Below are 23,625 nucleotides of genomic sequence, written 5' to 3'. Positions count from 1 at the left end.
AGACCTATTGTTCCACCCAAGCGTGTCATGAACTCTGATCTAAAGCAAGTTACAAATTGGAGCTTCAATTTCATCTACCTAATGAGGACTGGAACCCCTGAGACAATAGTGAGAACAAAGTGAGAGTACCGGAGAGCGGTGTCTCATAAATAAGCATATACACAACTCCCACACTTTTCGTACTCTTCTAACACTAAGAGATCCGTATATCACTTTTCGCCACTAAATCACAGTGAAACATATAAATGGGGAAGCACACATGTAGTTCAATTTCTCACAAAGTGCTTAATGATGCAGACCCAGGAATGCATTGTGTCATAAGAGCAGAACCACCTGCAACAAGTGAAGGATTAGTAAGGGATTACCAGCGCCAGGGGAAAGACAAAGGGCTCTCCTTTCCCAGGGCTGTCAGAGCTGCCTTTTGTCATTAACTTCAAATACACTTAATGAAAACATGGAGGTAGATTCACAGTTGCCAGTTATCAACTCCTGAAGAAATTTGCACAGAGGACTGAAGGAAAAGGATTTTTTTTTTTTTTTTTTTTTGCACAAAGGTTTCTTTTTATTCATAACATAGGCCAAGTTATTTAAGTCAATAAACTTCCAGTCACCATAGCTCCTCCATAGTTGCCATCTTCAAGACAGCCCTTTCAAAAAGTTCTGCTCAATCCACAGCTGTGATGCCACAGTTGTTTTAGTTGGGCCTCTTAGATCTTCAGTGGAGTTCACTTCAAAGTTTGCCACTTGTAATCTTCCAGATCCAATTTCCTCAAGCAGTTTACTATAGGATCCAAGTTCAAATCATATTAATTCCCAAGTTATCACACCCTAAAACTTGACAGAGATCACTGGGATGTGCCAATACCTAAAGCATTAGACATATCTTTGCAAAATCCAGACACTGTATTCCGAAGATAAAAGCCTAAAAAAAGAAGCCCATCTTTGTTTTATGTCAACATGAAAACTGAGTACTAGGATCAATACAGCTGGTAATTCAGAAGCTTAATTTAACTTTACAGTGCTGGAAGCAATCTTTATGCTCATCAATACACACCCATTTTATGGATCATGTTCCTTCTTATCTGTATCAAAACTCATACTGAACAATGAGTTGTGGGTTGCAAAAGAGGATTTACTTTTGCACTTGTTTGTTAAGTCTTTGTCCACAAATTAAACAAAACCAAACACAAGTGCTAAGGGAAAAGGATTTTAATATCAAAAAACACAGCCAGAGGCAGAGGAAGGAGTGGCATGGAACTTTTTAATTCGGAAGGCAAAAAGGTTACACTTCATGGAAGGCAGAGGCTGTACTAACAAATGCATTACAAAGTTGTTCTGGCTCGGAAGGAACCTAGGGAACTTCTCTAGGCTCTCCACCTGCACCCCAAGGAGTTGGTAGTAAGCATAAATCTGAAGAAAATCCATGTGTCCAGCAAACTGCCATCTCAAAGAGCTCTTATCCAGGGGAAATTAAAAAGTGAACCTGAAAGAAAGAAGCAGAGAGATAAGAGAGATTCATGGTTTCTAAAATGTCTTGTGATACTACAGACAGGGCCTCAAATCCTTTAACCTAAATTCTAAACCCATATAGACAAAGGCAATTACAGGGTTCCCCAATTCTGGCAAGTATTTAAACCAGGCTAGAACAACCAAAATAAAGCAAATATTTTTCAATGAACATTTTACAGAAGTATCCATAAAAACTAATGCTCAAATCTCAATTCCAAGACATAACTGACTTGAACTGTAGAAGCAGTTCTAACGCTGGCTCTACAATTAATAAGCTGTGTGACTTCATGTAAGTCACTCTGACGTCCCTGATCCACAAACCCTCTTTGTGGTGAGAGGGCTGCAACTTAACCTAAAGAACTTTTCTGGATTTAGAAAGCTTATAAAGCACTAACTTATCGTTGGGGTGGGAGTGGTGGGGAGTGGAAGAAAGAAGAATTCGAAAAACCTAGAAAAAGATCCCCAACCTCAGGTTTAACAAAGGACCAAATAAGAAGGAATAGTTTTCATTTAAAGGTAAGACTATTTTTGGCAAGAATGAGGTGGAAAATAACCCCAAGAGAAGTGGCCTTCTTTCCCACCCCTCTGGGAGGGCCACCCACACAGTGTGCTCCAACTCAGTGTGGCCAGGGGTGACCCCTTGGCTCTAGGCGCCCCAGCGTCCCCAGCCGCAAGCAGCCCATCTTCCTGCAGTGCGCCATCCTCCATGTGCCATCTTCCACGTGTGTCATGACTTGAGAAATCTTGGGAAATACTACCTTTCAGAAGAGGGGGGCTACCCACTACATGAAAGGGCACCACCTTACTTTGTATATTGGTTCAGGCGATCTGGAGATTCTAGCATCAGAGCTTAAAGGAAAGATCTTAGACTCCTCACCAGATTGTTATTTCACTAACAATGGCACTTAGAGAAATGCTACATAATTGCAGAATATTCCTACATCAGTGGAATTACAAGAAATACGTAAAACAAAGAGCAAAAATTGGGGAGCAAAAGTGATCACAGTGCCAAACAAAGGACAAACAGATCTCCTGAAACTCACCTATTCACTCCATCAAATTTCTTACTCTCTGACAACAGACTATCACATCAGCGCTAACAGCCAAGGTGAGAGAGGACTAGAGCACAGGCCACGTCAGGGAAGAGCCTTGACCCACTGAGAATGCTACAAGAAATCCTCATTTACTAGGAAAGTCAAGTTTTGAGATCTTATGATAGTAAAACATTTAAATCTAAGACATTGGGACTGGTCCATCTAAAAGGCAAGAAAATGATTCATGAGAGTAAATTTCTGTGAAAATCATTTTCAGAAAATTCCTATTTACATAGATCTGCTCCTTTCTTTTAAGGCAAAAGTATATTTACCAGACAGTATTCTAAAAGCAGAGCTTCTAGGAGTCTTTGAATTATTAGCTCAACAAAACTCAACTATTCCCCAGGTCAGAAGAATGACTTTAACTGTTAACCAGGGGATAAAGGTTTCAGGAAACTGACTAATGAAGTTTCCTCTCCTGATGACAAGATATGTAAAGTGGAAGCCACCTGCTGAGGAGAGAGAGCATGGCTTCTTCTGTCTATCCACCCAAGCAGGAAAGAGAGCACCATTCCATCAACCTGTTCCCGTCATCTCAAGAGAACGCAAGGCACAACACAAAGACCTATTCAAAATAATCGCTCTGTAAAGTCACACACAATGATGCCAGATAGGGGCATTTCCACCCGGAATGTCTGTTTCCTCAGCACCATCTCTATTCCGACACCAGCACTGAGCAGATCTGCTCAAATGCCAATTTTCCTTCAAATCCATCTCATCCTAGATTCTACTCACCCAATTAAAACTAAAATTGGAGAAAATAAGAATCAAAGTGCATCCAGTCTTCTCATCTTACAGATGAGGCAACTGCCATCTGAGAGTTTGACAGATCTGTCCAGAGCTGTGCTGTCCAACATCACAGCCACCGGCCACAGGTGACTATTCAAACTGAGTTAACATTAAATAAAATTAAAAATTCAGAGTCTTAGACGTTCCTGGCGGCCCAGTGGTTAAGACTCTGTATTTCCAGTGCAAGGGGTGTGGGTTCAATCCCTGGTCAGGGCACTAAGATTCCACATGCTGCGGGATGCGGCCAAAATGGAAAAACATAGTGCCTCAGTCACACAGCCACATCTCTAATGTTCAATAACTAACCACACGCGACCAGTAGCTACCATACTGGGCAGCTGCAGGCTCAAGTTTGCCCAAAGCAAAGTTCTATTGGACAGTGCTGGCCCAGGGTCACCCTCTTGAGAGAAAGTCACGTTTCCTGATGTGCATTCTCCTCCATTTCTTCCAGATCATATTAAAGATGACTTATTGTACAGAAACATTTACCTCTAAGTTTTTCCCATTTGAAAAAGAGAAGCAACTTTGATGCTGTTAAAGGAAACCTTCTAACAAGACATCCAAGTCTTTGAAAACTATAGAGAGAAAGGCATATAGAAGTGTTTGGAGTAAAAATGACAGTGAACGAGTTCCTACTCAGTCACTTATTAGTTCCAGGCCCTGGACAAATCAATTTAAATTTCATCAAGGTTTCCTTACCTCATGTATAGAAAGGGATTACTACTATTTGTCTACCTCCATCCCAGCGTGCTGAGTGCCATGCTGAGTGCCAAAGAATTGATGCCTTTGAACTGTGGTGCTGGAGAAGACTCTTGAGAGTCCCTTGGACTGCACGGAGATCCAGCCAGTCTATCCTAAAGGAAATCAGTCCTGAATATTCACTGGAAGGACTGATGCTGAAGCTGAAACTCCAATACTTTGGCCACCTGATGTGAAGAAATGACTCACTGGAAAAGACCCTGATGCTGGGAAAGATTGAAGGTGGGAGGAAAAGGGGACGACAGAGGATGAGATGGTTGGATGGATCACTGACTCGATGGATATGAGTTTGAGTAAGCTCCAGGAGTTGGCGATGGACAGGGAGGCCTGGCAGTCCACGGGGTCGTAAAGAGTCGGACACGACTGAGCGACTGCACTGAACTGACCCCAGCGTGAGCTGGGGGATGACACAGGTTGATGTGTATAAAAGTGCACGTGGAATGTGTGTGAGTCCTGCAAACGTGGTAATGTGATAACAGTAAAACATTCAACAAATGTTGTCTAATTTTGTAAAAGGCTTTATACCAACACTGTGCATTTTTAACTTTTCACCACCCTGATAGATGATGAAAACCTGGTAATGTATAAAAAGCAAAAACTAAAGGAAAAAAGCAAGGGGAAAAAAAGCAAAAGCTCAGCTGAGGATCCACACAGTGTGATCCTCCTCAAACACAATGGGACTATCATGAATACTATTAATCAGAGGCTTCAACAACTGCAAGAGACTCTGATGACCACCCAGGCCAATTCCCTCCCTGTAAAGACAGGGGAGATGAGCGCTCAGCAACAAGCTTATTTCTCCATCCAACTAGTTAACAGCACAGCAAAGCCTACAGCACAGGTCTTCTGACTTCTCTCCTGCTCGTGCCCCACTCTGCCACCCTTCATGCAGATTGTTTCCCTGGTTCCGTTCTCCTACAGCACATTCCTATCCACATAACTAAGGATACAGCTATTTTATACAGCATTTCTTGCTGTTGAAAATGATTTACACAACAAATATGCACTACGACTGTTAGCTCTGTGCTAAGCTCTATGGACCCTATTCCCTGGGCATGTAAGAGTCCAGTGGGAGAGACAGGAAAATGAATGGTTTCATAAGTATATGGTAAGTGCAGCATTAGGGGCAGGCACAGGGGACCGTGAGAGCCCCAAGAGGCTCCTATGCAACCTGGGGGCAGAATGACTTGCGGCAGGAATCATCTGAGCTGCAAGGGTAGAGAAAATAAGGCAGGGACTTCATAAACACAAATCTGTAGCAGTCAGCAGTTAGGACTCAGCACTTTCACTACCGGGGCCCAGGTTCCATCCCTAGTCAGGAACTAGGACTCCATAAGACACAAAGCTCAGCCAAATTTAAAAAACAGAACAAAATTTAAAACACACACACACACACACACACACACAAATCTACCTGATAGTCCCTCTTGTTTTTTTGCTGGTTTTCAATGAACCAAATAAAAAATAGAGCAAAATCACCAATTAAAAGTCATCAGTTATCAGGGGTTTTTTGTAAAAAAAATAAGTAGATTCAAGGTTTTAAGAATAGGTTAAAAAAACTAAGTTCATTCTCCAACCAAGGAAAAAAAGGGGGGTTGAAAAAAAGACTATGCTAACTCAAAATGTTTTCTACAAATTTAGAGTATTCCCCTCTTTCAGAACTTATCTGATGGCTAATCCAATATAAGGTAAAATGTCACAGAGAAAATGAAATAGACACTAACCCCTCACACACACACAAACTTAAAGCTGGCTGCCAGGAGAAGAGGAAATCCAGGCCTCAGTTCAGTTCAGGTCAGTCACTCAGTTGTGTTCTGACTCTGCAACCCCGTGGACTGCAACACGCCAGGATTCCCTGTCCATCACCAACTCCTGTCCATCAAGTCAGAAACAGGTCTAGAATAAGCCAAAACGGGAGCTCCTGAACTGACAAGATAAGAAAAAGAAATAAAAAGTACGTCTGCGGGCCACTGTACACTTGTTCTTCACATGTAACAAAATCCTAGGGTCACTGTAAGGTTGCATACCCTTTTGTGCCTCACTCGACACTGCCCACTTCTGGTCAGAATGTAAAGCAACCCCCACCTAACATCTAGGCCCACCTGGACCTCTGCTGCCCTCCTGTGACTGGAAAGAAACTAGGTTTTATCACAAAGGTATTTGTGGTCTCTTCCCCTAAACTCAGTTTCTCTTTTGAGCTTGTAGTATATTCTCTCAGCCATGAAATGTACAAGCCACTAGGTGGCAGTAGAGCCTAAAAAATAACATTAAGATTCCCTTTAGAGGTAGTTTTCTAGATTACTATAGTACTGATATTTACTGATGAATTCGAAAAGCCAACAGCAATTGCTTGTTGGAATATAATTCCATTAGTCAGAGTTATGTTCTGCCCAGCCTTGCAGCACCCTCGCTTCAGCCAGGATTAAACACTGAATTTTTAAAGACCCGTAGAACCGCCTCCACCATAAAGACAAAGTAACACTAATAAGGTTTCAGCACAAGCTGGTGGCAAATTATCTCCCCCAGGCTAAGCACCCTGCCAAGCTCAGGTGTGTCCCTTTGTCAAAGCCCTGCTCGCTCTTCCCTCTGAACTTCCCTTCCCAAGCTGTGATCCAATGTAGCTAAGTCTCTCTTCCCTTCCAAACACTTGAGGTAGGCTGACATTTTCTGAAAAGAATTTCACAAGGAGACATGGAAAAACAAAACAGGAAATATTCACCTGTAGTTATGTAAATCTTTATTCAAATCTACTGAATACGATGCATTCAAAACAGACTTACTGCCACCTAAGTGCCAAATACCATCACTTGAGTGGTGCAAGGATTCTCCCAACTCAGAAGCTCACTAGGAGCATTTTTCCTTTTTATAATAATTTTTTAAATATTATAAAGTCTATTCTTGACCCCAGGAATAGCCACCTATACCAGTGTTGCCAACTGAACAGCTAACTTCTACCACAGATTTCTCACTCTGCTATCTCTGGACATGTTTTCAGGGGGCCACAAAGTCTGAAGTTTAGACAAGTTTGTGTTAACAGTAGTTTTTATATATTTATAAATTTCAAGAAGACAGTAAAGTCTTACAGCAGAGAGAAACAATGGGGACTGAAGGGATTCAAAGGAACTTTAGCTTAGTTTCTGTTCAAAATCTGTTCATTGCAAGTAATGAATATGGGGGTGTTATATTATTCTCTGTACTTTTCTGTATTTTTACCATTGTCATACAAGCAAAGAAAGTAAGTAATTAAGGAAAAGATGGTGGTAAAATAACTGTGGCCACATTTTAAACACATTTCTCTGACTGTGCAATTGTCAAATACTTTATAATAAGCAATTATTTTAAGAAGGGTGATTTTCTTTCTTTTTTTTAATATGTATTTATTGACTGCCCCAGGTCTTGGTTGCAGCACGCAGGATCTTCAATCTTCATTGCAGCACGCCGGATCTTTAGTTGCGGTACAGGACCCTCACTTGCGGTGAAGGAACTCTTAGTTGCAGCATGTAGGATCTAATTCTCTGACAGGGACCGAACCCAACCCCCTTCATTGGGAGCACGGAATCTTAGCCACTGGACCACCAGGGAAGTTCCCACAACAAGCAATTTTAAGCAAAGTTAGGGCTTCCCTGGTGGCTCAGATGGTAAAGAATCTGTCTGCAGTGCAGGAGACCCAGGTTTCCCTGTGTCGGGAAGATTCCCTGGAGAAGAAAATGGCAACCCACTACGATATCCTTGCCTGAAGAATCCCTATGGACAGAGGAGCCTGGTGGGCTACAGTCCGTGGGGTTGCAAACAGTCAGACCAGACTGAGCAAGTAACACAAGCGAAAAGAGAGATTAAAAACATTTTTTGACATCAGACTGGATTATCAGACTTAAAAGATTTCCAGTAAGGCTCTTTGAATCTCAGTTTCCCATTCATAAATGGCATTAGCAAGTTTATCCTCAAGAGGTCGTTCTGAAAATAAAATAGGACAGAATAAGAAGCACTTAAAACCTGATCCATGTGAGCATTCACTGTCTGCTAACTTCCTTACTTCTCTTTGAAAACATTTCTTTAACTCAGTGCCATTTTCTTCTGATCTGCCTTTTTCAGAGTCGCTGCTGGTTTTAAATGCTACCCCGAAATTCACAAAGAGCCGTACACTATGCTTATAGATGTTTATTCTTTTTATACCCAACTCCCAACATACTTGGCAAATATGGAAAGTATTACATTTTTATTGTACCCTCTGATATAAATATTGAAAAACTTAAAAACCATTTTTTAAAATGTTTTAGGACACCACACATAGAACTGAATTAGAAACACAGAAAAATAGCAGAAAAATGTCTATTTGAAGATTGAGAGCAGGACAGTATACTGTATGTCAATGAAAGACCTCTGGGAAAAAAAAACCCTGATGAGTCCCCCACAGAAGAATTCTCTATGAGTATACCCTCTATAGAATGATTCAACACTGTAATCTGGGATTGGAAGATTATGCTGTACCCTGGACCCATAATTCCAAACTGAACAGGTGGCCCTAGGTCGCTAATATGGGCTACCGTATGCAGTTTCTGCTGAGCCTGCTTTTTTGTCTGTTTTTGTCATAATTTTGAAATACCAAGCTCTCTGCAGCAGAGTCCTCTTCCAATCATGACAGCCCTAAGAGATAATTTTTCACGATTTGGTACCTCCCTGATCCTAGAGAACATCCTTGGACTGTATGCTCTGTCCCCTTGTTAAAGCATACACCACCATGACTCATCTAAAAAGGAGTAAGGCATTTCCTTTTTAGACTAAGGCATTGCTGTGAAGTAAGGCACTGCTTTTAGAGTAAGGCAATCAGAAGACTTATGACCTTTCCAGCAAGTTTGCTATCGGAGCCCGGGGTTGCTCAGGATGTTCACAGGCCAATAAAGGTCAGTGTTGCTGGCTAAGCTTTCCACCTGCACTGAAGAAGCCGTCACTGGTCAGACACCTCGCCTGCGGCCTCTGCTCCCAGGTAGCATGGCAGCCACCCTCTCTCAGCCCCCACAGCACTTTGGTCAGGTCTTTAGCACGGCTCTAACTGCTGTGGGTACGTGGCTTCTCCATTAGACTGTTCACTCCCTGAAGGCAGGGACTATATTTTCCTTTTCTTTGTATTCCCAGTATCAAGGCATTAACTGGCATATGAGAGAACAATTCAAGTCCTGATCAGGTCTCCAAAAAATTCAACTGTATTAGGATAGTAGAAAGAAGTGGTTCTCAACCTCTGTCACTGATATAAACCATCTCTCAACTCAACTGTTGCCAAAAGTGAAACTTCACCTGAACTAACAGAACTGTTTTTGAGACAGTATAAAAAATGGAAAGGCTTTGTGTAATATACTAAGTAACTGACTGACATATGACAGAAATTGAAGTACAGTCAGTCACATTATTACACTTACCTTGCCCATGGCTATTGTAACTCATGTGTTAAGATTTCTGATTAATACAAAAATGACAGCTTTCCAAGTACAACAGAAAAAGGTTGGGCCTCTTCCCCCAGAGGGGGTAACATTTCCTAAAGTTCTCTTTTCTCTACCCCAGTAATAGCAACATTTAATTCCATAGGGGAACGGCAGAGAATAGAGCGCATTTACTCATCAGTAGGCAACGAAGGATATTGGAAGAGCACCACTGGGCTAGGACACTGCTCTGCTACCACTGAGCTGCATGGCCAAGCAAACCCAGTAGACTGTTGTGAAACTCCCTTTCCTCATACATAAAATAAGTATTAATACAGAGTCAAGTGCTTCTCAGAGCTTTAGGATTCTGCTTAGGAGGGAAGGATGGAGGGGAGAGCATACTACACACGAGGGGAGCCCAAGCAAAGAGGGCTTTTCAACTCTGTCAATGAAAACAACCCTGGCTCCTCTGCCATTTTAATATATTGAGATTCTATTTTGGGGGCTCCAAAATCACTGCAGATGGTGATTCCAGCCATGAAATTAAAAGGCGCTTGCTCCTTGGAAGAAAAGTTATGACCAACCTAGGCAGCATATTAAAAAGTAGAGACATTACGTTGTCAACAAAGGTCCATCTAGTCAAGGCTATGGTTTTCCAGTTGTCATGTATGGATATGAGAGTTGGACTATAAAGAAAGCTGAGATCCGAAGAATTGATGCTTTTGAACTATGGTGCTGGAGAAGACTCTTGAGAGTCCCTTGGACTACAAGGAGATCCAAACAGTCCATCCTAAAGGAGATCAGTCCTGGGTGCTCATTGGAAGGACTGATGCTGTAGCTGAAACTCCAATACTTTGGCCACCTGATGCGAAGAGCTGACTCATTTGAAAAGACCCTGATGCTGGGAAAGATTGAGGACAGGAGGAGAAGGGGATGACAGAGGATGAGATGGCTGGATGGCATCACCGACTCAATGGACATGGGTTTGGGTGGACTCCGGGAGTCGGTGATGGACAGGGAGGCCTGGCGTGCTGCGATTCATGGGGTCGCAAAGAGTCGGACACGACTGAGGAACTGAACTGATGAGATACTTAGAAAATAAAAGAGCTCTACTGCTTAAAAAAAAAAAAAGGAAAACTGACAAGTGAACCAAATAGCATCTCATTATTTTATGGTGTTCTCCCAAGCTAATCCAATTTTCCCATTAATTTTTAATTTAGCACATGTATTAGCAAGAAGCTGTCATCATGAAGCTATCATTCATTTAGTATATACTACACGTGTATCAGGTGTAAGCACTATACTAGGTACTATGGGAACAATGGCTCAGCATTTGAAGTCATCTGGGATCAATATCAGAAAAAAAATTATAGAGCAAAACTAAAACCAAAATCTACAATTTATGTCTCTTCCAAGATCTCAGAGTTATTTTCATGGGGTTATTGGTACAGAAATTAATGTATTAGCTACAAGCAAACTCCCATTTTCTGCTATCTTAATGATTTCCAGAACTGTGAGAAGAGAAGGCAATGACCAAGATCAGCAGCACTGATGAATCATGATGATATTAACACAAACTTTGCAGACCGATATGGAAAATTCTGCAAAGCTCTCATCAGCACTATGGGAACTCTGCCAACCATGATCAAAACCAGCCCCCTCCAATCTCTATTCCTAAAATCAACATCATGTGATAAGCGCTAAGATCATCACTTACATTCTTCTAGTCTCCTCCTCCTCAGTTAAGTAAACAGGAATGATTCAGCCAACAAAGTTCATGACGACAAGGTGAAGGATGGTGCTGGCAAAGAGAAAATCAGCAAAGGCTCGCTCTGGGGAGATGCCTTGGAAATCTGCCTTGTTTTGTGGGTTGATCTGTATTCTCAGACAAACTGTATAAGAACAAAAACAAAAATGATTATCAAGTATGTAACATGTATGACTAATGCACATACTCAGACCCTCTGACCCAATAATTCTATTCCAACAGAAGTAATTAAGTCCATCAAAAGACATGTACAGGAATGATACCGATGGTGGCCCCCAAATGGGTGCAATCTAATATCAATGGTAAAACAGGGGGTATTCTCCAGCAGTCCAGTGGTTAGGACTCAGCACTTTCACTGACAGGGACCCAGATTCCATCCCTGGTTAGAGAACTAAGATCGCACAATTTGAGCAACCAAACAAAAAAAAATCCACAAACAAAACAGTAAAATGGGGAAATTATGGCATATGCATACAACAGATACCATAAAGCAATGAAAGAACTTCACAGCTTGGATCCCACAAACATCGTGATGAGCAATACAATCCAGACGCCAAAAAGTACATTCTTCTACAAAGCTTCCACAAAGCTTTAAACCGGCCAAAAACAATCTACAGTAATACAAGCCAGGATACAAGTCAGTAATACAAGTCAGGAGAGATGACTTGGAAGGCATGCGGAGAGACCTTTAGGGTGCTGATAATGTTCTATATTTTGATGTGGTAGTGATTAAAAGGGTAAATTTTTTAAAGTTCATCAAGTTGTACACTTAAATTTTCTGCTGTTATTTGTTAAAGGGAACAATATGACTTCTCAGAGTTAAACTAAAAATCAAAGGCTTACTTAGAAAAAACATATATACAACCAGAAAATCTTGAGAACTCTCTTATCTCCTGACTTAAGTTTATAAACTTTTTAAGACTGAGATGTAGTTGAGGTAGTAACAAAGGAGGCAGGCTGAGACCAAGTTATAAAATTGTGAATTATTTCCAACAGAACACGTATATTAGACAGCAGAGATGTGTATCCACGAGGACCTCATAGTTGTAATTTTTGATCTCCCAGTTCTAGCAGCTGCTGGTTTCAAAAAAAGCAAGAGATCTAAGTTACATAGCTCTGACAGAGAACTCTCCATTGCCATCTTCTGTACCCTTGAAGATTCCAACCTAATACTGTAGCCATAGTGACCATCTGACATGAAAAGAAAGTTCTAGGGATGCACTTTTCCAAAATACCTGTGACAAATGATTACAGAACTTAAATTTACTTCAGACTTAAATTTACTTCAGACTAGCGTCTGTTCCCATCACTTCATGGCAAATAGATGCGGAAACAGTGACAGACTTATTTTTCTGGGCTCCAAAATCACTGCAGATGGTGACTGCAGCCATGAAATTAAAAGGCGCTTGCTCCTTGGAAGAAAAGCTACGAGCAACCTAGATAGCATATTAAAAAGCAGAGACATTACTTTGTCAACAAAGGTACATCTACCCAAGGCTATGGTTTTTCCAGTTGTCATGTATGGATATGAGAGTTGGACTATAAAGAAAGCTGAGCTCCGAAGAATTGATGCTTTTAAACTGTGATGTTGGAGAAGACTCTTGAGAGTCCCTTGGACTGCAAGGAGATCCAAACAGTCCATCCTAAAGGAAATCAGGCCTGGGTGTTCACTGGAAGGACTGATTCTGAAGCTGAAACTCCCAATACTTTGGCCACCTGACTGAAAGAACTGACTCACTGGAAAAGACCCTCATGCTGGGAAAGATTGAAGACAGGAGGAGAAGGGGATGACAGAGGATGAGATGGCTGGATGGCAACACCAATTCGATGGACAGGAGTCTGAGTAAACTCCGGGAGTTGGTGGACAGGGAAGCCTGGCATGCTGCAGTCCATGGAGTCACAAAGAGTCGGACACAACTAAGTTGACTTAACTGAACTGAGTATCCGTTTTACCACTAACCAAGAGAAGGCAATGAACTGAGATCTAACCCAAAGGTCAGAAAACTACTAGACTAGTTTTCAAGAGTCCATCACTATGGCAACAGAGTTGTCGTTATGCTTAAACATGGAAACACCCCTGATGTTTTCAGGAACCTGGACTCTTCAAAACATTTAGGACACTGACTGAAACAAGGGTGGCCAATTAAAATCTGCTTGGGCAGGTACAGCTTGGTTCATCCATTTGCCAGAGCAACTAGCAACATCTATTAGTATTTAAAATGTTGCCACTTTTTATCTAAAGAATTTATCTTACAAAACAAGGACATTCTAACAGCATGTACCTAAAGCTGAAAAAAAAAAGTGAAAACAGTCCAAATGACATCAAGGGATTATTTAATTAAATCACACTGCTGCTGCTGCTGCTAAGTCGCTTCAGTTGTGTCCGACTCTGTGCGACCCCATAGACGGCATCCCATAAAACCCCATGCAATTATTCAAAAGAATGAGGTGAATTCTCAATAGGTTGATAGTAAAGATTTCTAAAATATATTAATTGAAAAAAAGCCAAAAATATTCTACTATTCTATTTCATGTTTCTCTTAAATATATTTTCTCATTTTTCTTGGAATGTAGGAAAAAATCTGGAGAAAGAGATACCAAACACAATTAACAGCGGCTACTGGGGTGGAAGGTGGGAGTAGAGTAGTGCTTGAGAATGGGGGACAAAAGGAAAGAGAAACTCCACATGAAGGTGGATAAGGAAATGAATTGATGTTACCATTTTCACAATCACGGTAACCAAAGTTACTTCAGTAACAACGTAAGAGTCAGAATCTTGCAGAGACGCAAAGGACCCTGAATGTCATAGAGGCCAGCATCCCTTATGATGCACAAAATGCCCAAGAGGCGGTGGGGATGGGCATGCCAAGAGGGCTGCATGAATCAGCTGGGAATCATTTCAAAATATACTTACCATTCCTGGAATCTGATAAGTCATGCCCTGGTAGAGAATTACAAACCATCCAGAGCCTCTGTTACCACAGAGGCAACATATACCCCACACGCAGGGGTGAAAAAAAGGCAAAGAACGCCTGTTCAAAAAGTGTTAGTCTCTCAGTCATGACCAACACTTTGCGACCCCATAGACTAGTCCACAGAATTCTCCAGGCAAAAAGAATACTAGAGTGGGTTGCCATTCCCTTCTCCAAGGGATCTTCCCAACCCAGGGATCCAAGCGGCATCTCTTGCACTGCAGGTAGATTCTTTACTGTCTGAGTCATCATGGAAGCCCTCTGTTCAAGAAACACCCCCCCCACACACAAATAGTCTCTCCCTGAGCACTTCCAAAAATGGAAACATACTACCTCCTGAGGCAGCTTGCTCCATTTTAGTGGTTCTAATTTATCTCCTTAAATGTTCATTTATTCGGCAAAATATTTACTGAGCATCTACTATGTGCCATGCCGTGTGCTAGGATTTTGGCACAGAATAAGACAAGAGTCTGGCTCCCAAAGAACTTACACTTCAATGAAGAGAAACATAATAAACGAGAAAACAAAATGAGGTAGAGATATGTGCTATAAAGAAAACAAAGTAATAGAAGAGTGACTAGGAAGCTATGTCTTATTTGGTGGTAACAGAAGAGCTCTCTAACAAGGTGCTATTTTAAGACCAAATTTGATAGGAGCCAACTACGGAAAGATCTAGGGGCAGAGCATTCCAGGCAGCAAGAACAATGTTGACATGCTCTAGGTACAACATGTCAGACTGACTAGACTAGTGATCAAGGGCAAGAGGCGGACAAGGGCCAAATCCAGTGGGGCTTTGTAAGCTTCAGTAAAGAGTCTGGATGTAGTTCTAAGACCAATGGAGTAATATTTCTAAGTTTTGAGCCAATGAGTAAAATAGTCTGATTTAATTTTTTAAAGATGGTAGAACTGCAGTACAGAGAATGGTCTGCAGAGTTAAAGAAACAAGAGAGCCATGTAGGAGCCAAAGAGCTCGGGCAATGGTGGTGAAATGGACAGAAGTGGAGAGATGCCAGCTGTGTTTTGGAAAAGGGCTTGCTGATGTAATGGGTGTGGGAGATAAGAGAAATCAAGGCATCAGGGAAACCTCCTAAATTTTTAGCTTCAACAATTTAACCAACGTTGACACGATGTTCTGACTGGTGAAGAGAAAGATGGTTGGGCTGGAAGGTTCAATTTGGAGTTGTGTGTTAGACATCAAGTGAAGATGTCAAGTGGGCAACTGGACTTGCTAATTTGGAATTCAGGAAACAGGTTAAAACTGAAAATATTAATGTGGCAGTTGCAGTTACACAGATATTATTTAAATTCACCTAAAGGAAAGAAACAGAAAATGGAACCACACCCTCAGACCAAGAAACACCTAGCACAAACAGTAGGAAAGAAAAACCAATGAGGTAAGAAAGAACAATCAGGAGAGCGTAGTGTTGTAAAAGTTTTGGGAAGAAAGTACTTCATTCACTCAGAAGGAAGCAGCCAACTATGTTAACTGCTAAATGTTGCTGAGCATTCGGGCAAGGTGAGGTGTGTGCCGTTAGATCCGGCAAGATAGAAAGAGTGGTTTCACTGTAGTGGTGGGGAAAGACCACCACCAAGAGTGGGTTAACAGCAAATGGAAAGTGAGAAAGCGGAAACAACAACTAGACTAGACTATTTTTTCAAGGAATTCCGTGATGATGGAAAAGAAATGGAACAGTAGCTACAGGGGTATCTGGAGTCAAATTAATTTTTAAATTGGATGATTACTTAGAGCATATGTGTATGATGGGAATGATCCAGTGGAGGGAAATTAATGGTACAGAATGGAGGGATGATTACAGAAGCTGAGTCCTTGAGTGAGCAAGAGACATCAAGATGCTCTTCACAAATGGAGGAGGTGGCCTCTGATAGGAAAGGGATATATCATTCATCCACAATCACAGGAAGTAAGTCAGAGAGCAGGGGTACAAGTGGAGGTGAGCTGCTATGATTCCTTGCTGGCAAAGAGAAAGCAAAAAACAAAGCGAGATCAACTGAGAATAAAGGAAAAGAGAAAAGACAGGTGAGAGTGCAGAGAGAAATTACAAAGCATGTCTTGGAAAAGCAAACATATTAAGGAAGTGTTCAGTTCAGTTCAGTCGCTCAGTCGTGTCCGACTCTGCGACCCCATGAATTGCAGCACGCCAGGCCTCCCGGTCCATCACCAACTCCCGGAGTTCACTCAGACTCACGTCCATCGAGTCAATGATGCCATCCAGCCATCTCATCCTCTGTCGTCCTCTTCTCCTCCTGCCCCCAATCCCTCCCAGCATCAGAGTCTTTTCCAATGTGTCAACTCTTCGCATGAGGTGGCCAAAGTACTGGAGTTTCAGCTTTAACGTCATTCCTTCCAAAGAAATCCCAGGACTGATCTCCTTCAGAATGGACTGGTTGGATATCCTTGCAGTCCAAGGGACTCTCAAGAGTCTTCTCCAACACCACAGTTCAAAAGCATCAATTCTTCAGCACTCAGCTTTCTTCACAGTTCAACTCTCACATCCATACATGACCACTGGAAAAACCATAGCCTTGACTAGATGGACCTTTGTTGGCAAAGTAATGTCTCTGCTTTTCAATATGCTATCTAGGTTGGTCATAACTTTTCTTCCAAGGAGTAAGTGTCTTTTAATTTCATGGCTGAAGTCACCATCTGCAGTGATTTTGGAGACCCCAAAAATAAAGTCTGACACTGTTTCCACTGTTTCCCCATCTAGTTCCCATGGAGTGATGGGAGCAGATGCATGATCTTGGTTTTCTGAACATTGAGCTTTAAGCCAACTTTTTCACTCTTTCACTTTCGTCAAGAGGCTTTTTAGTTCCTCTTCACTTTCTGCCATAAATGTGGTGTCATCTGCATATCTGAGGTTATTGATATTTCTCCCAGCAATCCTGATTCCAGCTTGTGCTTCTTCCAGCCCAGCGTTTCTCATGATGTACTCTACATAGAAGTTAAATAAGCAGGGTGACAATATAAAGCCTTGACGTACTCCTTTTCCTATTTGGAAACAGTCTGTTGTTCCATGTCCAGTTCTAACTGTTGCTTCCTGACCTGCATATTGGTTTCTCAAGAGGCAAGTCAGGTAGTCTGGTATTCCCATCTCTTGAAGAATTTCCCACAGTTTATTGCAGTCCACACAGTCAAAGGCTTTGGCGTAGTCAATAGAGCAGAAATAAATGTTTTTCTGGAATTCTCTTGCTTTTTTGATGATCCAGCAGATGTTGGCAATTTGATCTCGGTTTCCTCTGCCTTTTCTAAAGCCAGCCTGAACATCAGGAAGTTCACAGTTCACGTACTGCTGAAGCCTGGCTTGGAGAATTTTGAGCATTACTACATTAGCGTGTGACATGAGTGCAATTGTGCAGTAGTTTGAGCATTCTTTGGCATTGCCTTTCTTTGGGATTGGAATGAAAACTGACCTTTTCCAGTCCTGTGGCCACTGCTGAGTTTTCCAAATTTGCTGGCATATTGAGTGCAGCACTTTCACAGCATCATCTTCCAGGATTTGAAATAGCTCAACTGGAATGCCATCACCTCTACTAGCTTTGTTCATAGTGATGCTTTCTAAGGCCCATTTGACTTCACATTCCAGGATGTCTGGCTCCAGGAGAGTGATGATACCATCGTGATTATGTTGGTCGTGAAGCTCTTTTTTGTACAGTACTTCTGTGTATTCTTGCCATCTCTTCTTAATATCTTCTGCTTCTGTTAGGTCCATACCAATTCTGTCCTTTATCGAGCCCATATTTGCATGAATTGTTCCCTTGGTAACTCTAATTTTCTTGAAGAGATCTCTAGTCTTTCCCATTCTACTCTCACCAATACTTCTGCATCACAGCACCATATCCATGTACTTGCCTGCATCTCCCACCAGATTATAAACCCTATGGGAGTAGAGACCACATCTGCATGTTCCACAGTTAAATTCTCAGTTCCCTGCCAGGAAACCTGACACATAAATGTTCAACATTCCTTAACTTATCAGAGGCATGCTCATAACTGAACATCCAGTATTAAGCACTGATTGATGAACAGAGCATTACACGCCTACAGAACATGGGAGGAAGACCTAAATCTCAAGAGCCAGGCAAGGGGTCACAGGTAAGCAGCACTTGAGCTGTCTAAGAAGTCAAGGAATTTTCCGGGCAATCAAACAAAGGTAAAATAGCTTAATACACCTTGGCATGTTCAGGGAATAAGTAACACAATACTGGAATATAAAGTACAGAGGAGGTGGAGACAAGAGATGAAGCTAGCAATGCGGCCAGAGCCAGATCATCAAAGAGCCTCTACACCATTAAAAAATATTTTAAATTTCTCTTTGGATACAGACAAATTTTCTGTGGGGAGTAGAACAGTTAAATCTGCAAGTCAAATCAAGCCTGCAAACGTAGCGTAAGAGGGACTGGAAGGAGAGACAGAGGCTGGGAGATCAATAAGGACTATTACAGTAGTCCAGATAGCAAATATTGAGAACCTGAGTAACAGAAGACAACAGCTAGCAATGGATATGAGATTTAGAAACAGGACTGTCAGGCATAATGCTGCCAAACTCCCAATCTCTTTGATAACAGCTATGGGCCTAGGAATCTAATAGATAATTCCCAAAGAAACACTGGACTCTAGTCCTCACGGCCAAAGAGCTGCCATGAGAAAGAAAACACTCTGAATTAGGTCTCCTTGTCTTTCAAATTCAAACTGTTTTGGATCTATAAACTAGGGGAAATAAAACTTTGTTAATTCCAAAAGTATTTCATAAAGATTAGACAAAAGCTGTGAAACTACTTAAAAGCTGATTTCAAGATCAAAGACTTATTTTAAGGATAGTCTTAATGTTTTCCACACATCCCTCCTAAATAGCACTTTAAAGGAGCAAAAAGAGGGATTTCAATCAAGTAAAAAAGGAAAAACTAGAAGGGCTGCCAAACTGGGATGCTATTCTGAAAAAGGGACAGGTGTCCTCTTCTAGAGATATCTAACCACAAGATTAACAGTCAGCTGCTGAGGATGTCTGAAATCTGTCTGGAAGAAGAAAAATATTCTATCATTGAAGTCTTCTACACTGTAAACTGTTGATCCGAAAAAATAAGAAAAAAAGATTTCTCAATGGCAATTTTCTACCTCTGGCTCCTTCTTGAAACCATGGGTAAGTCTCCCCAGTCGTGAGGGAATAGAAGAAAACAGATCATTTTCATTGGGCCCAAATAATATCAGGCTTTGGGGAAAAAAAAAAAAGTGACAGGCTCTTGTACTGATTTATAATGTACTAGTCAATTTCCAAAGAGCATATGCTACATAATACATGCAGAAGGGATAGAAGAGAACAGACTACCAAAAAGAAATTAAGGGAACCAGGTTAGAGAACTTTCCCCTCCAATTTATCCTACACATTAACACCAATTTTAAGTCTCTTCTTCACTCAAATCTAAAAAAATTTTTAAATGCTTTAAATGCTTAGATGCATTCCTGTTACTTACAGGATAAAATTCCTTAGTCTAGCCCTCAAAGTTCTAGCACCCAGAACTACCTAATCCTTCCACATAATCACCTCCAATTCCCTTTCTCAGCCAAACTGACCTTCTCCCTTCTCTTCCAATAGATAGAACAACTTCAGGAAGTTAGAAACCCCAGCACAATAAACAGACACAAGGCAGTGGTGGATTTAGTAAGGTCAAAGGTGTCAAAAGAAATGCAAACAAAAATAGACAAATGGGACCGAATTAAACTTAAAAACACTTGCACAGAAAATGAAACTATAAACAAAGAAAAAGAAAACCCTCAGAATGGGAGAAAGTAACTGACAAAGGATTAACCTCCAAAATATACAAGCAGCTCATGCAGCTCAATATAAGAAAGACAAACAAGCCAATCAAAACATGGGCAGAAGACCTAAACAGATATTTCTCCAAAGACGCATCAGTTCAGTTGATCAGTCACATCCAACTCTTTGGGACCCCACGGACTGCAGCACATCAGGCCTCCCTGTCCATCACCAACTCCCAGAGTTTACTCAAACTCATGTCCATTGAGTCGGTGTTGCCATCCAACCATCTCACCCTCTGTCATCTCCTTCTCCTCCCACCTTCAATCTTTCCCAGCATCAGGGTCTTTTCCAGTGAGTCAGTTCTTCAAAGCAGGTGGCCAAAGTACTGGAGTTTCAGCTTCAGCATCAGTCCTTCCAATGAACACCCAGGACTGACTTCCTTTAGGATGGAGTGGCTGGATCTCCTTCCAGTCCAAGGGACTCTCAAGAGTCTTCTCCAAAAGCATCAATTCTTCAGCACTAAGCTTTCTTTATAGTCCAACTCTCACATCCATACATGACCACTGGAAAAACCATAGCTTTGACTAAATGGACCTTTGTTGGTAATGTCTCTGCTTTTTAATATGCTGTCTAGGTTGGTCATAACTTTTCTTCCGAGGAGCAAGCGCCTTTTAATTTCATGGCTGCAATCACCATATGCAGTGATTTTGGAACCCAGAAAAATAAAGTCTGACACTGTTTACACTGTTTCCTCATCTATTTCCCATGAACTGATGGGACCAGATGCATGATCTTAGTTTTCTGAATGTTGAGCTTTAAGCCAACTTTTTCACTCTCCTCTTGCACTTTCATCAAGAGGCTTTTGAGTTCCTCTTCACTTTCTGCCATAAGGGTGGTGTCATCTGCTTATCTGAGGTTACTGATATTTCTCCTGGCAATCTTGATGCCAGCTTGTGCTTCATCCAGCCCACCATTTCTCACGATGTACTCTACATAGAAGTTAAATAAGCAGGGTGACAATATACAGCCTTGACGTACTCCTTTTCCTATTTGGAACCAGTCTGTTGTTCCATGTCCAGTTCTAACTATTGCTTCCTAACCTGCATATAGATTTCTCAAGAGGCAGGTCAGGTAGTCTGGTATTCCCATCTCTTGAAGAATTTTCCACAGTTTATTGTGATCCACACAGTCAGAGCCTTTGGCATAGTCAATAAAGTAGAAGTAGATGTTCTTCTGGAACGCTCTTGCTTTTTCGATGATCCAGTGGATGTTGGCAATTTGATCTCCGGTTCCTCTGCCTTTTCTAAATCCAGCCAATAAACACATGAAAAGATGCTCAACATGGCTCATTATTAGAGAAATGATCTAAACAAACCAAAACAACAATGAGGTATCACCGCCTCACACCGGTCAGAATGGCCACCATCAAAAAATGTATTATACAAACAATAAATGCTGGAGAAGTTATAGAGAAGAGAGAACCCTCTTCCACTGTTGGTGGGACCGTAAACTGAGGCAGCCACTATGGAGAACAGTATGGAGATTACTTTAAAAACTAGGAATAAAACTACCGTATAACCCAGGAATCCCACTACTGGGCATACACCCTGAGAAAGCCATAATTCAAAAAGACACATGTACTCCAAATCTCACTGCAGCACTATTTACAATAGTCAGGACATGGAAGCAACCAAGATGTCCGTCAACAGATAAATGGATAAAGCAGCTGTACATACATACAATGGAGTATTACTCAGACATAAAAAGGAACAGAGGGTGCTGAACTGAGGTGAATGTACCTAGAGCTTGTTACACAGAGTGACGTCAGAAACAAAAAAAACAAATATCATATATTGCCACATATATATGGAATCCAGAGAAATGGTACTCATGAACCTATATGCAGGGCAGGAACAGAGAAGCAGACAGAACAGACTTGTGGACACAGCAGAAGAAAAGGGTGGGATGAATTTAGAGTAGCACTGAAACATACATTACCACGTGTGAAACACATAGCTAGTGGGAGGCTGCTGTGTAACTAAGGGAGCTCAACCCAGTGCTATATGACAACCTAGAGATGGGGGATGGGGTTGTGGAAGTGGGAGGGAGTTTCAAGAGGGAGGGGATACAGGTATCCTTACGGTTGATTCACTCTGTTGTATGGCAGAAACCAACATAACATTGTAAAGCAGTTCTCCTCCAGTTAAAAATGTTTTAAAAGAACAAAATTTTAAAAATAAAAAGAAACGCAACCAATACCCTTGCACAGCAACTATGAATTGTCCTGAATCCTTTTTCCTAAAGCAATTTTCATTTCTTAGACCCAATTACCTATTATCCACCACCTATGAAATCACAATCCCCCACAAGAACTCCACTACTCCCTCTCACTAGGCATTTTCTTCAATGACAAGCCATCAACTTCTCATTGGGGAGGAAGTTGGGGGGGGGGGGGGTCTGCCAATTCAATTTTAGCCACAGCAGCCTCAAACCCAAAGACTTGGCATAAGGAAAATAAAATTCTTCTGATTGTATCACACCAATAATAGAATTATGAGAATGAAGGCTGAGTTCAGAATAGTAAAATAATAACTTCAGAGTTGGGTTGTTTACCAACTTCAAAGCTGTGTTAAACTTAAGTTAAAGATGAAACGCAGTTTTCCCTGGACCAATATGAAGTGAAGTGGATCACCAGGTTGAGGACCAGAATGAAGGTGTTTCTAGATTTAAGTCCAGTTCCTCGGCGGCTTTTTGGTGTTAGGTACGACAACCTGAATGAGCCTCAATTTCCCCACTCACAAAAACACAGCAATGCAGATTCCCCTCACAACTTCAGAAGGCGGTGGTCTGATACAGAACCGAGTACTGTGGAAACAAGTGAAGTCGCTCAGTCGTGTCCGACTCTTTGCGACCCCGTGGACGGTAGCCTAACAAGCTCCTCCGTCCATAGGATTTTCCAGGCAAGAGTACTGGAGTGGGTTGCCATTTCCTTCTCCAGATCTTCCCAACCCAGGGGTCGAACCCGGGTCTCCCATATTGCGGGCAGACGCTTTACCGTCTGAGCCACCAGGGAACTGTGTGGAAATAGAAGCACACATCAAAGCAACACATTATTACTGAGATCACTTATAGAATCATTACCCGCTAGGATGAAGCTCCCCACACAAGAGATGAAGCCCGAGAGGAAGGAATTGAAGGGGAAGGTCCCCACGAGGAGACAATAACCGAATTGCAGCGCTCCGGTCAGCAGTATATACAGGAGGTACGCGTCCAACAACTTCAAACGCTGAGGAGTGGCGCTCAAATACTCTTCTAAAAACCGTGAGATGACCGACAACACAGACGCCGACATGGCTACAGTCGGCTACAAGCTGAATATTCCCGCCGGCCTACCCTCAAACTCCTAACTGAATAGACCACCACACCGGATATTGAGTTGGCGCATGCGCACAGCTAATATCCAAGCTCCGCCCTCCTCGAGTAGCCACTTTGCGCAGGCGTATAGGCCGGCCAAGGCGCGAAGCAAGTAATGCGCAGACGCAC

At 41.8% G+C, this 23,625-nt stretch overlaps 1 protein-coding gene and 1 non-coding gene across 3 annotated transcripts; both read right to left on the bottom strand.

Annotated features, from left to right (window-relative positions):
- Positions 1 to 1,067: 1,067 nt before the first annotated feature.
- LOC121820094 (small nucleolar RNA SNORA40) lies at positions 1,068 to 1,195 on the bottom strand. The gene has a single exon (XR_006060557.1). It is a non-coding gene; the product is annotated as a small nucleolar RNA SNORA40 (small nucleolar RNA).
- Positions 1,196 to 1,241: 46 nt separating this feature from the next.
- On the bottom strand, positions 1,242 to 23,515 carry DAD1 (defender against cell death 1). 2 transcript variants are annotated; one of them, XM_004010356.5, is made up of 3 exons: positions 23,224 to 23,515; positions 11,283 to 11,457; positions 1,242 to 1,483 (listed from the first exon to the last, which is right to left on the bottom strand). In XM_004010356.5, the coding sequence occupies exons 1-2, from the start codon at positions 23,432 to 23,434 to the stop codon at positions 11,327 to 11,329; spliced, it is 342 nt and encodes a 113-aa protein (XP_004010405.1). In that variant the 5' UTR covers positions 23,435 to 23,515; the 3' UTR covers positions 1,242 to 1,483; positions 11,283 to 11,326. The 2 variants fall into 2 exon arrangements, with proteins under 2 accessions (XP_004010405.1, XP_042108923.1); XM_042252989.2 differs by lacking the exon at positions 1,242 to 1,483 and adding an exon at positions 6,872 to 8,105.
- Positions 23,516 to 23,625: the final 110 nt, after the last annotated feature.

The sequence above is a fragment of the Ovis aries genome, chromosome 7, assembly GCF_016772045.2.
Source record: "Ovis aries strain OAR_USU_Benz2616 breed Rambouillet chromosome 7, ARS-UI_Ramb_v3.0, whole genome shotgun sequence".
Taxonomy (NCBI): domain Eukaryota; kingdom Metazoa; phylum Chordata; class Mammalia; order Artiodactyla; family Bovidae; genus Ovis; species Ovis aries.
Note: the sequence above shows the minus strand (reverse complement) of the source record. Positions and strands in the feature narration are given on the sequence as shown.

What these genes read in the sequence shown, in the direction of transcription:
- DAD1 (XM_004010356.5), bottom strand. Translation starts at nt 23,434, where the DNA reads ATGTCGGCGTCTGTGTTGTCGGTCATCTCACGGTTTTTAGAAGAGTAT. An exon ending in GGGGAGCTTCATCCTAGCGG is followed by an intron (nt 11,458 to 23,223) that starts GTAATGATTCTA and finishes GTTCTTATACAG; the next exon opens with TTTGTCTGAGAATACAGATC.